This window comes from Haplochromis burtoni, unplaced genomic scaffold (genome assembly GCF_018398535.1).
Source record: "Haplochromis burtoni strain Fernald_Lab_line unplaced genomic scaffold, NCSU_Asbu1 Contig_413, whole genome shotgun sequence".
In the NCBI taxonomy this organism is placed as follows: Eukaryota; Metazoa; Chordata; class Actinopteri; order Cichliformes; family Cichlidae; genus Haplochromis; species Haplochromis burtoni.
In genome coordinates, this window is record NW_024582774.1 from 424,400 (window position 1) to 437,277 (window position 12,878).

Sequence of the window (12,878 nt, forward strand, 5' to 3'; positions counted from 1 at the left end):
TAAATGGCCACCATGGTCACCGCCCATCTTGAGGAGTTTGCCCCTCACATATACTAATGTGCCACAAACAGGACTTTAATATCACCAACCATCCCCATGTTATTACGCTGTATCCATAGAAATGGCCCACCCTGTAGAGTAAAGTGGGCATCTACAATTCCACCCCTCAGGCAGGAGGCTCCGGTCCATTCGCACCAGAACCTCCCGCCATAAGAACAGTTTCTTCCCCTCTGCTGTTGGACACATGAACAATAACCTTATGACTGTTCCCACCACTAACACATGACCCTACGCTGTGTTCACTGCATCATTCCATGTTTGGCACTGATCACCACCTGCACTCATGTATATATCTATCTACTTAGCACTTTTAATTTTTATGTTTATTTAAGCGTTATCTGACAGTATGTTTGCACTAAGCACCGCAGCAATTTCCTAATGTTGTAAACCTGCTCAACATTTGGCAATAAAACCCTTTCTGATTCTGATATCACAAAGAATCAACTTTTCTTCTGTGGTTGGCTTCATTGTGTGGTTGAATTTAGCACAACTGCAGTACTCCCCGACAGGACACTTGCGCTGCACTTGCTAAACGCAGGCGGGAAACCGTTATTGTTTGGTGCACGTACAGAAAACATTGGGTTTCAGAGCGCAGTGCATGCCCCGTCCTATGTGAAAGGGCCATGACAAAATGCTTCATACCTCTTGAGGTCTTCAGGCTTCCCCCATCCCCCAATAAAGAGTTTGGTGAGGAGCAGCCTTCGGTAGAATACATCCAGTCGGCTCACACCCATGGACCAGCCCCTGGCATCTACAAAGAGAAGGACATGCTTTATTCTGAAAGTGCTTACTTCCTGTAGGATTGTTAAGAACAGAAAACAACAAAAAAAAGTCAGATGCTAATACATCTTTGTTTGACAACTGAGCAATATACCTCCCCCAAAAAAGGTTAAACGAGTCGCTCTACGAACACCGATTCCTTTGAGTCAGTCGTGTTCTGTCAGGACAAGCAAGGCAGGAAGTGCTTGAATGTCCAATGTAAAAATGAGGATACATGAAGACAAAGGAAATTTCAAATCTCACAGGAAACAGTAGGTTGCATCTGTTTTAAAAGCGTGTCTTTCTCACAGTGATAACGGCTGGAGCCCAGTAAGCTCAGAGGCCAGCAGTGTTTTTCTGGTGGTTTGTGCATGTACATTATGGATAAACCACTGGTCTATGACAGTAAACTGATGGGAGAGCAACCTGCGAGACAAGCTGCCAATGGGTCTGCTTTCACTGTCCTGAGATCAGTTAGGACTAGTGCTTGGTATGGAAAAAAGCTAGCATTAGCAAGTAAATAAGCTTTAGTGATTTAGCATCGTAAAAGACAAGTTTCTGTTTGCTAACCACTTGGCCAACATGATGCCAAAGGGTGAAAAAGTTGCTAACTCCATTAGCTGACCATTATCGAACGTTGGGTCTAATAACACTGGAACACTGAACAGCTGCTTGAGCACCACTTACATAGCTGCTTTGCCAACACTCCTATTTCTGTTTTTTATTCCTATTTTAATTTCTCCTTGAATATACAGACAGCCAACCATGTCTGCTCAAACCTTTTAACTCAGGTTATTATATTGTTAATAATCATTTTTGAAAAATCAAGACTGATTTAGGATATTTTCAGTGGAAAATACATTGAGGTTCAGACTCTGCCAGCATTTAATGGCTGAATGTTAACTTGTGTACAAATTCAACATAAACAGTTGAGCATCCTGCATTTAACAACTCGCTCTGAAACACATTTCATCCCACTTAAGTCTTAAAATAACTTCAGCCTAGTCTTCACTCAAACATGTGCCAGTTCCCTAATGTGACAGACCTTTTCTCAATCAGTGTGACTGATTACAGCATGAATGATGACTGCAGGAAAACTGGCTGACATAAGCATTATCATCTACTGAGGCAGGGTTAGAAAGATGGAGACAAAACATTTTATTCTTAAAGTCTCTGTCCATATATATTGATGAGTGAATTATTGTAAAAGCAGTTATGTTAAGTACAAAAAAAGCAAAACAGATATAACAAAATAGCAAACTGTGCACTTTGGCAGTGACTTTATGAATGAGGAAAGAGTGTCAGAGAGCTGGTTGAGGTGCAGCAGGAAGGGATAAGTCAGGAAGAATATCTGCCAGCGAGCACGTTACGTTCACATAGTCTGTCAGCCACCACCTCACAGTTAACAGACTCATTTTTAGCCATCTTCCTGGAATAGGGTGCAGATCTCAGTCCAACAGAGTACATTTAAGATGTGACAGAACAGAGCTGCCGAGTAATCTGAAGGATGATGCAGATCCCCCATTACACTACTCTGATGAAACGTATCACATTTCTCTTCATAAAGTGATATTTCCCCGGTTGGTTGCATTGCCATTTGAAACTGAGCAGATATAAGAACATAAACAAATTTATATATTTCATGTGACTTCTCAACTCTAGCTCTTCTCGCGAGATTTGACAACACTGACATGAGCAGAGGTCGTCAGGGAGGTCTGGCGGCTGACTTGACCTAAAGCTTGATTAGTGCACATTTCTAACAGTGAGCCTTCAGAGGAAATACTTCCTCCACATACTCGGATCACGGCGGCGCTTTAGTTTTATGACAGAAACAAATCAGAACAAAGCTGTCAGTGATGTGCGGTACAATGACGGGGTGACTCGTAATTTCCATTTCCATGCATAATCATCACCTTGTTACAGCATAAAACGCTATATCGTCTTCCACTGGTCGCTGTAGGTAGTAAGTGTAATAACAACAACACGCTGACAATATAACGCAGAGACCAGCTGTACGACGGACACCGCCACGCGTTTCAACTTGCTGCTAGCTGTAAGTTAGCAAACTTCGCCTTAGTCATTCATTAGCGAGTTTCAGACCATGCAAACACAGAGAGAAACAACAGCACTACCTCAGTCTGTACCCGGACGTATATCTCTGGGTTTGCTCGCACGGCTAGTTGAGAGCTAAGGAAGGCAAATGTAGTGACTTCGTCAAGCTACTGGGAGGAAAGGTCGCAATTTAAAGGAAAAAAACGGTCGGAACTTCCGGTGTTCCAGATTAACCGGTTTTCACGTTATCTGGTGTTTGTTAACGGTACAACCTGTCAGAACAAGTTTCAGATTCGCCACATTTTCAGACATTTTCGGAAGAAATTGAATTTTAAAAGACGCGTGTTTAGTTCAGAGTATCAAACATGACTTTTTAAAGATAGAAATATTTTTTTTTTAAAATCTGTAAGATCATTATTATTATCATCGATAAAATGAAATAAAAAATAAGCGACTGTTCCCCGGACGACAACGGAATATTTTACAAGCCATTTTCATCAGCGGGTTAATTACTTTCTTGCCTTATTTCTTATATCCGTTTTTTTGTGGCAGCAACAGACAGGCTGCCGGGTAGAAGCAGCATGCTGACTGGCCACACTTCCAGCTCCTCCCCTGGCTTAGGAGGGACGAATAACTGAATCCATCTTTTTTATTATAAATTTATTTTGCCCGAAAAGCCAGAATCTCAGGTTAAACCTCACAAAATTTCAACAACCACCAAACAGCTAAAACCGTAAATGAGAGCAGAAACACGGATTCTGCACAGAGACGTAAACAGCATCAGGATCAGTGAGATGTCCCACGGACGCACACTGTTTCGGCGGGCCCGCGCTTTGTGTTTGCGCCCTTTTTGCGCTGATTCTGAGCTGCAGGTTTTATCTCTCTCCAACCAAAATTCACCAAACCAGCAGCAAAAGAAGCAGCAAACTACGCTTCACATTTGATCAGCATCGTCATGAATTCACTCTGACTTTCGCTGTTTTGCTTCCACCACACTTCATGCACAGCTCTCTCTCTCTGTACTTCAAGAACAGTTTCCGTCTAAAACTCGGTTTTCTGCATTATTCGCTTGCTTGTTACGCACAAGTCTACCGTTGTTTGCAGCGCTGTGGGCCGCTGTTTTTTTACTTTTACTTACTTCCGAAAAGAAAACCTCATTTCTGCTGTACAATACTGAACAAATGTAAACTTTTTAAAATTATGCAAAATTGCAAAACACTCAGCTGTGTCTGTAATCAAACCTCTGTAACTTTGCTCTGCTTCACTTCAGCAGCATCAGGTAATGTTCATATGCTGATTAATGGTTTTCTTTCGTTTTTGATGTACTGCAGAATATTTTTATAAAATCCCAGAACAGGAAAATCACCTTCATGTTTTTCTGTGTTTTATCTTCAGCTACTTTGACACAAAGGCCTCTGCTGTGATGCTCACAGCTTTGATAAAGTCTGGCAAGTGTCAGCTTCCTTTTTATAGATATAAAAATGTGGAAATGTACTGATGCTGTAGCGGGAGACTACTGTACCCATAAGGCTGTGTGTGTGTGTGTGCGTGTGGGGGGGGGGGGGGGGGGGGGGGGGGGGGGGGGGGGGGGGGGGGGGGGGGGGGGGGGGGGGTACTTCCGGGAAACGAAGTAAAGTTGGTGAACTTCACCCGAACGTGCTGAGTGCATTAGTGATGGGATTTCCGGCTCTTTTTAGAGAGCCGGCTCTTTCGGCTCCCAACCGGCTCTTCAGGTTGTTTTGTTGCTTTAATTAATTTATTATTAACAATAATATAAAATTATGCACAAAAGGAATTACTAATGTAGAACAAAAGTATTTTTATTTATATATGTTTGTATATAAATATATGTGGTGGCCCCTAGAGACAAAACACGTACAAACTTCAAAACACATTTCTAGCTTGAACTGAACTTCCAAAGCAGAGCTACCTAGATCAGCGGTCCCCAACCCCCGGGCCTCGGACCGGTACCGGTCCGTGAGTCGTTTGGTACCGGGCCGCGAGAGTTGAGGCTCAGGTGTGAAATGTCTGGTTTTCAGGGTTTTTATTGGTTTTCAGCGTTATTTTGTTATCGTTTACTCGGTTTTCCTGGGTCTTTTCACGTGTGTTATGAATAAATCTTTTTTTTTTCGGTACCAGCTTTAGTTTGTTGTATTTATGCGCGACACCTTAAAGGCCGGTCCGTGAAAATATTGTCGGGCATAAACCGGTCCGTGGTGCAAAAAAGGTTGGAGACCGCTGCTCTAGATCACGTAGATTACACAATTGAAAGCATGAAAGCATGTGTGTATTGTTTGTGTATTCATGCACAAGCATTCATATATATTCAAATCATTAAAAAAAAAAGTTCATTTACCTGTTACTACCACACACCAAATCTGGTCGTGGTACTTGCTGAACTGAGACACACAACAGCAGAGGTCACTATTAATGCTATAAAAGAGGCCTTTGCAAGACATGCAGTTGCCGAGACTGTGGTATCGGACAGCGGGCCGCAAGTTTCATCAGAACAGTTCAAGCTCTTTGCTAAAGAGTACCAGTTCACACATGAAACGAGCAGCCCCAGGTACCCCCGAGCCAACGGGGAGGCAGAACGCGCTGATCGTACCATTAAAGACTTGAAAGGACTGTGACTACAGCAGAGCACTGCTAGCGTGCAGGGCCACCCCACTGGAACATGGGCTCTCACCGGCACAGTTGCTCATGGGGAGACACCTGCGTACCTCTCTGCCACAAGCTGCAGCGAAGCTGGTGCCAAAGTGGCCCGACCTACAGGCTTTTTGCAAGAAGGATGAGGAGGGGAGGCGTGAGCAGGCAAAACACAACAACCGCAGACATAGAGTCAGGACAGAAGGTGTGGATTACTACTGAAGGAACCGGAGCAGTAGTTGGACCTGCCAGTGCTCCCAGATCTACAGACGGGTTTTCTAAGGAGAAATAGGAGCCACCTCACACCAACAGGGACTGTTACCAGATCTGGTCGAGTGGTGAGACCTCCTGTAAGATTGGATGTGTAATTCTCTGAAGGCATGATCTAAATTATAATATTGCTGACTGTCTGAGGCAAAATTTCCCCAAATCGAATCGAATCATGGATTGAATCGATTCGGGCAAGGGCGTTGATTTGGCATGGACGGAGGGGACATGTCCCCACCAATATCCAGCGATTATTGAATTGTCCCCACCAATAATTTGATCTCTTCGAGTAAAGAAAAACAAACCTGATAGGAAGAAGGAAAAAAGGCGATGTGTCAGCGTCTCATTCACCCAACGGTGCAGAAAGAGTTAAATTACGTGCTCTACTGGAGTCCTACCTCATGTGACAAATATGGCCAATGTGATTGGCTGAGCCTTTCAGGGAGCTCTGTTGAGTTTTAGCAGCGGCAAGCCTGCGCTGCCAGGAGGAGAGGAGGACGGCAGCAAAGAGGAAGAACCTGGATATAAGAAAGTATTTTTCAGAGAAACCTGTAAGTCACTTAAAGCCAAGTTCACTCATAATGTCACGGTCTGGCTGGCAGACCGTGGGGCTGTAGGGAAGGAGAACACAGGCGCGGTGCTCTATGTACAAGCAGTGCGTTTATTTACAGCGATGGACAGACAGGACAATAAATCCCGTGCTCTCCCGACTCCCGTGACGTGTCCTCTTCTCAGTGCTAGTGCTCCTGTCTCCGCTTCTCCGTGATGAGCACCCCGTGCTCGCTGTTCTCTCGTCTCCCCGTAACTCCTGGGGACATAAGAGAGAGGAAGCCGTCAGACACACAATAATGCAGCAGACTCAAACTAGGAACTGGTCGAGAGACTGACGTGAAGCCACGCAATGATCCAGCGTCGGAGAGAGCTCCACCACACTCTCAAATAGCTCCTCCGACAGGCCTGATCAGCTGCAGGTGTGTCAAGGTCTTCAGGTGTGTCCAATCACCTGCCAGGGTCACACACACGTCTACAAGCAGGGAGAACGAGGGACAGCAATACAAAATACATACATACAAAACATACATACAAAATACATACATTATAATATTAGTCCATAACTGCTCAGGGTCCTGGGTCTGACACATAAAATGTGTCCGTCACAATAACGTTCCAGGCTCTGCTAGGCTTTGGCCCACAGCAGTCTAAAACTGTATGTAACCATGAATAACGTGTTTGGGAAACTAACTGCACAGCAGGCAGCACTGTTAGTTCTCTCAGTCTCAGAGCAGCGTTTCTACTTCTAATCTAAGTGAAGCTGTCAGAGAAAACGGAGCCTCGAGCAGCCAGGATATTAGTTTACAGAGACTGTTAGAATTATGTCTAATGTTAAAATGTTGGTGACACAATAATTTCATCTTAATGGCACTGACGTATTCATAGGTCATAGTCATGATTTTGCAAATATTCCACCTTGTAGTGCAGTTTGCACAACTTGTTTTAAAAATGCACTCAGCCTACAAACTTTACTGATGACAGAAGAAGCAACACAAAGCTCAGAGAGCAATGGTGACAAGATCACAGGTGGAATTGGATGATGACGCAGAACGAGAAGGGCGAAAGAAGATCGTTGAATGAAACAGATGAACCTGAACTGGTTTGTAAAAACGCTGCAGCTTCACTGGTGTGGAACTGGTTTAGCTTTCGGCACACTTAAAATCAATCCTTTGATTTTTCTGACAGTTGACAGAGCCCCTTATAACCCCGTGTGCCTTATGTATGAACTCTGGTTGTGTTTACTGACCTCGAAACGATTTCATGTGCACGGCGCTCGAAAATCTGTCAGATGTTTCAGTACGACTTTGCTAAGCTACCACCGCTTGATGGATTGTCGGAGCGTTACGGCTGTCGTAGGCAGGAGCCTCGCGGAGTGAGCCATGTCTCCGTGACGACCAGGACACAGCAGTCACGGACGATTGGCTGTGCGGCGAGAAGTAGGTTCAGTTCGTCTATTTGTTGACGACGACCGTGCGCTGGTCAGAAAGATGCTCGGGAGCGGTGGTTTGAAAGGCTGCTTCTTTAGCCTGGCCAGCAGGCCCGACAGGCATCCCCGCTTTTGTTTGCGCTCCTTCCGCCGCCTGCGTTTCTTGGCAGAGCCGATAACAATCCACGGAGCACCCGATGTTCTCGCTATCTCCGGGGGGATGTTGTGCACCCTCTGATAATCACTGGTAATGGGGATCTGGCTGTTATATCCGATCTTGCATAATTCCAGATGGTTGTAGGAAAATTTGGCTTCACAATAAGGAAAACAAAAGAAGAAGAAAAAGTGGAGAAACAAAAAAGAAAGGCACCCAAGTGGAGAGCATAGAGCCGCTGCGTCTGTGCGCGCCGCCATCTAGTATACTTCTTCTAGTACACAGCCTGGAGGTGTGTTTGGGGTCATTGTCCTGTTGAAAACTGGTCCCTAAATGCAATTTCTCAACAGAAGTTTGGGCTCGGGTGAGCCTGAGTGCTGAAGATATCTACCTATTCGGAACCATGGTAACAGGGTTCTGGCTGATCGGAGCTGGCTTGAGAAAGCGGAACCGGCTGTTCAAACCCCCACAAGGCTGCCCGCTGGGATTGGAACGATGGGAGAGGCGTGAGTTTCTCAAAATGGGCTCATTGAGTCAGCACGGATAAGATCTTGGAGAGGCTACGGCTGCTGTGAATACTCAGAATAAGATCTCTGACTGCAGACTGGATACATCTCGGAAGGGCTCGCTCGGAATAACATCTCTGAGCGCAAATTGGATGACATCTCGGGGAGGCTCACTGTCGTGAGTTCTCAGAATCGGCTCCTTGAGCACAAGAATGACAACATCACAGAGCGCAAGTATGGCGAAGCTCGCGGCTCTCCAACGGGAGATTGAGAGACCAGTGTTGGACTGTAGAACTGCTTTGAAATTCATATGAGCTGTTCCCTTCCCATTTCATGCAAGGCCACCTGGGTTGGCTGGAAGACTGTTTACTTAGCCTGGCAGGGCGAAGGACACTGTCTCAGCTGAACTCTGGACACACACACATACATATACCCTGATATGCACACACTCATCCCCCCTCCCTTTCCAAACGCCTTCGACGCTTATTCCCTTGACGGTGGATCAATGAGACCAGCGCACGCAGGCCCGGATGTGCTGTCTAAATCGGCTGTCTCTCACCTTTACCCCCCTGTTGCCTGTCATGTGTTTCTTTGGTGTATTAAGAGGTTTTTCATGTGCAGAGGTGTTTTTTTTTTTCAAATCAAAGCATCGCAGGGAACTACGCTAACAAAAACCTAAACTGGGAACAGCTACAAAATAATAATGCAAGGAACAAAAACCTGAGACGTGGAACCTGGAGAGACACACGGCAGGAAGACATGCAGACGAACCAGCAACTAACAGAGGCGGAGACAAGGCTTAAAGACACAGAGGGATAACGAGGGAACGAAACACAGAGGGAGAGCACAGCTGGGAGTAACTGGGCAAGACAAGGAAGTAAAACAGAATACACTAACATGAGACAAGACCTTCAATGTAAAACAGGAAATAAACTGACAGAACTCAGAGATGCAACACTGACAGAGAACAGAGGGAACACAGAGTCCAGGAACCAGAGTTACATGAGACATGACTGACTGGGGAACAAGACAATAAACACACGCGCACAACTAAACCTGAAAGCTAAATCACAATAATCCAAAGGGCACAACCAAGGACTCAGAACAAAAACCATAATATAACATGTTACCAAAACACAAGAACTCAAAATGCTGGGTCACAATGACCCAGAACTGTGACATCATCAGACCAAAGCACAGATGGTCTAATGTCCACTCCTCGTGTTTCTTGATCCGGACAAATCTCTTCTGCTTGTTGCTTTTCCTCAGTCGTGGTTTCTCATGTTAGTGTTTTCACTATGCCTATTTCACATTTTCATTGCCTGATTGCAACATCTGTACTGTTAATTGTAGGATCTGAAGAGATAAGAGTTCAGCTTACTGGTGTGGCCCTCCCAGTTTCTCATGTACCCACCCCTGCTCAGAAGCGCCCTAAGGGGGAGAAAAGTGATGAATCTAAGGTCCCATGACTGACAGGGACAGAAAGTATTAACATGTCACCATCAACGTTTGCTTCATAAGGTACTTATAAACGTGTTTGTTTCATGGCATTAGTGTTGTTTTGTTTTTGCCAACAAAGACTGGTTTGGTTTCTTTCAGGTGCACGTGCTCCAAGGTGATGCTGAGAGCTGATGTTTCACAAAAGAAAGACAGACAGATGGAAATGAAACTTATACCAAAGTCCACATGAGAGAAACTGCTTGACTTTCTTAATATTAGTTAGTTTACTTCAGTTCTAACAGAAAATAATGTGTTTCTGTTATTTTAGCCAACATGCACCTGCCTGCACCAATTACAAATGTGAAATGTAATACATATATCGTTAGCTTCATAGCATAAGTGCCTAAGTCATTTTTTTGTGTTTTTTTTTTCAGACGGACAGGATGATGCAGCAGTGGTAGGGGAGTAAAGTTAGGCAAAAATCTCAATTTGACCAAAAAATGACTTAGGCACTTATGCTATGAAGCTAACGATATGTATTACATCACTTATGTGCCAACGTGCTTCCATGCTATAATTCAATTCAATTTTATTTATATAGCGCCAAATCACAACATAAGTCGCCTCAAGGCGCTTCATAGATACAGAGAAAAACCCAACAATCATATGACCCCTTATGAGCAAGCACTTTGGCGACAGTGGGAAGGAAAAACTCCCTTTTAACAGGAAGAAACCTCCGGCAGAACCAGGCTCAGGGAGGGGCGGCCATCTGCTGCGACCGGTTGGGGTGAGAGAAGGAAGACAGGATAAAGACATGCTGTGGAAGAGAGACAGAGGTTAATAACAGATATGGTTCAATGCAGAGAGGTCTGTTAACACATAGTGAGTGAGAAAGGTGACTGGAAAGGAAAAACTCAATGCATCATGGGAATCCCCCGGCCGCCTACGTCTATTGCAGCATAACTAAGGGAGGATTCAGGGTCACCTGGTCCAGCCCTAACTATATGCTTTAGCAAAAAGGGAAGTTTGAAGCCTAATCTTGAAAGTAGAGATAGTGTCTGTCTCCTGAATCCAAACTGGAAGCTGGTTCCACAGAAGAGGGGCCTGAAAACTGAAGGCTCTGCCTCCCATTCTACTTTAAATACTCTAGGAACAACAAGTAGGCCTGCAGAGCGAGAGCGAAGTGCTCTAATAGGGTGATATGGTACTACAAGGTCATTAAGATCAGATGGGGCCTGATTATTTAAGACCTATACTGATCTAATCTCTGGCTTAGGCAGCTGTCCCACTCCCATCCCCTCAGACCCACACTCCTGACACTGAACCAGCACCACTGATTTCTTAAGAAGTAAAATCTTTTGCCAAAAATGTGTCTAATTGCAGGAGGTTCCTTGGGAAATTGTCTTGGTCCTGCAGTCCTCTGTGGTGACCTGTCACTGCTTGTTATTGTGTGTGTCTCTTTTCTCTGCACTCCTCCCTGCCTGGACAGTACTTCTCTCGGGTTCCTACGTACCTGCTGACAATCAACTCACCTGCTGCGCATCATCTTCATCTGATCGGTCACCACTTAAGGTGGCGGCTGAGTCGGATTCCTGCTGTTCACCTTGGACCCTTGTTGGGTGTTTGTGAGGAGCGTCAGCATGGAGTTTGATCTGGGACGTGCGAGTGACCGGCTCTGTGAACAGAAGAGTTTGCTTCCCTTTCCCTGGATCCCTCGGCGCCCCCTTCCTCTCACTACTGTATGTACAGAATCGGGGTTCTGTAAATAAACGCAGGTTGAGTTTGAGTCCTGCCATTTGCCTTGACAGATTTTTTTTTCCATGTATTTTGTAATAATAATTCATTATAACTCACATAAACAGAGCATTTTTGGAAAGGTGTCTATTATATTTTGCACACTGCCTATGACAGATTGTTTTAGTTGGCTATACTTTGCTTGAAAAAATATTTAAGTAATATTTATCAATACTTAATGTTACAAATAAAAATGTTTAAGCCATAAAAATACTTTTTATAGATGACATTTCCAAAAAGTTAACGTATTTTTTTGTATTTGGTACCAATCAATGTAAAAAAAAATCTAATAATGTTATCATCATATACCCCTGCAAAAATATCTACTTACCTAAGTAGGATATTGATCCATTTCTACTTTTAGGGCTGTCATGGTTTGCGGTATCCACGTTTTTTCACGGCGCCCCTACCCCTCAATGCTGGCACCGAGCAAGTTACACGGGGGAAGATGAAGTGTCTCATCCCAGTCACAGGTACACTGAAACACCGTCCGCAGATTTGTTTTTACTGTAAGTTTCGCAGCGTCGTACGAGCACATGCGCCTCAGCTCGTGAGTCTCGTGCCAGCGTATGGCACCGTTGATCTGTTTCGTCGCGGATGTCCTGCTACAACAGCGAAGTTGTGGTTAAAAAACAAAACGTCAACAAACCAATGTGCAAATCCTTCCTCGCGTGCGTGTGTGCGTGTGCACGCGCGCGGAGGGGAGGGGGGGCTCCAGCCAGTCAGACGCCAGCGACTGGAGCTGGAGGAGCGCGAGGTTGTATTCGCGTGCAGTGAAGCAGGAGGACGCGGAGGACCAGAGCGATGTGTGCGGTGACAACTGAGCGAGTCCAGGCAGTGAAGTAGTTCTCCGTTTTTAACGCCGGGAGAGCAAATCACTGATCGACGCCACTGCCTACAGCGCACCGAGTTTCAACCTCAGCTCACCGGAGCTTTCCTTAAGAAGGGCCCAGAAGTTCGCCGAGGGATGGATCGATCCCGGGGGTATCACCGCAACTGCTGCTGACACTCCTTCAGGGAAGTTTGAGGTGTTTGGAAACTACCGTGTGACTGTGTCCGGTACCATGCTGACACTTACGCAGAGTATGTAAAGTTCTTCTTTAAATCCTGCAACTCTAACGAGAGTCTGCTCCCCCGGCTGCTTTGCAAAGTGTAAATAAGTGGTTTTATAGCGTATGGAAGTGTGATTGTGCTCCTGAAGAGCTGCTGCTTTCTTCAT

The 12,878-nt window shown here is 45.1% G+C and overlaps 1 protein-coding gene and 1 long non-coding RNA gene across 5 annotated transcripts in view; both read right to left on the reverse strand.

Annotated features, from left to right (window-relative positions):
- abhd18 (abhydrolase domain containing 18) overlaps window positions 1-6,204 on the reverse strand; it is a 23,244-nt gene extending 17,040 nt beyond the window's left edge. The window contains exons 1-2 of one of the 3 annotated variants that reach the window (XM_042213059.1): window positions 6,186-6,204; window positions 703-811 (exon numbers count right to left, since the gene is read on the reverse strand). In XM_042213059.1, coding sequence (XP_042068993.1) covers window positions 703-794 — 92 coding nt within the window. In that variant the 5' untranslated portion in view covers window positions 795-811; window positions 6,186-6,204. Of the gene's footprint in view, window positions 1-702; window positions 812-2,951; window positions 3,172-6,185 lie in introns of those variants that run through there. The other 2 variants (XM_005944906.3, XM_005944909.3) reach the window with 2 other exon arrangements.
- Window positions 6,205-6,250: 46 nt separating this feature from the next.
- Window positions 6,251-12,104, reverse strand: LOC121812037. Of its 2 annotated transcripts, XR_006052829.1 has the most exons (5): window positions 11,991-12,104; window positions 11,398-11,624; window positions 6,676-6,811; window positions 6,457-6,595; window positions 6,251-6,305 (listed from the first exon to the last, which is right to left on the reverse strand). It is a non-coding gene; the product is annotated as an uncharacterized LOC121812037 (long non-coding RNA). The 2 variants fall into 2 exon arrangements; XR_006052828.1 differs by lacking the exon at window positions 6,251-6,305 and having other exon boundaries at window positions 6,330-6,595.
- Between the last annotated feature and the right edge of the window lie 774 nt (window positions 12,105-12,878).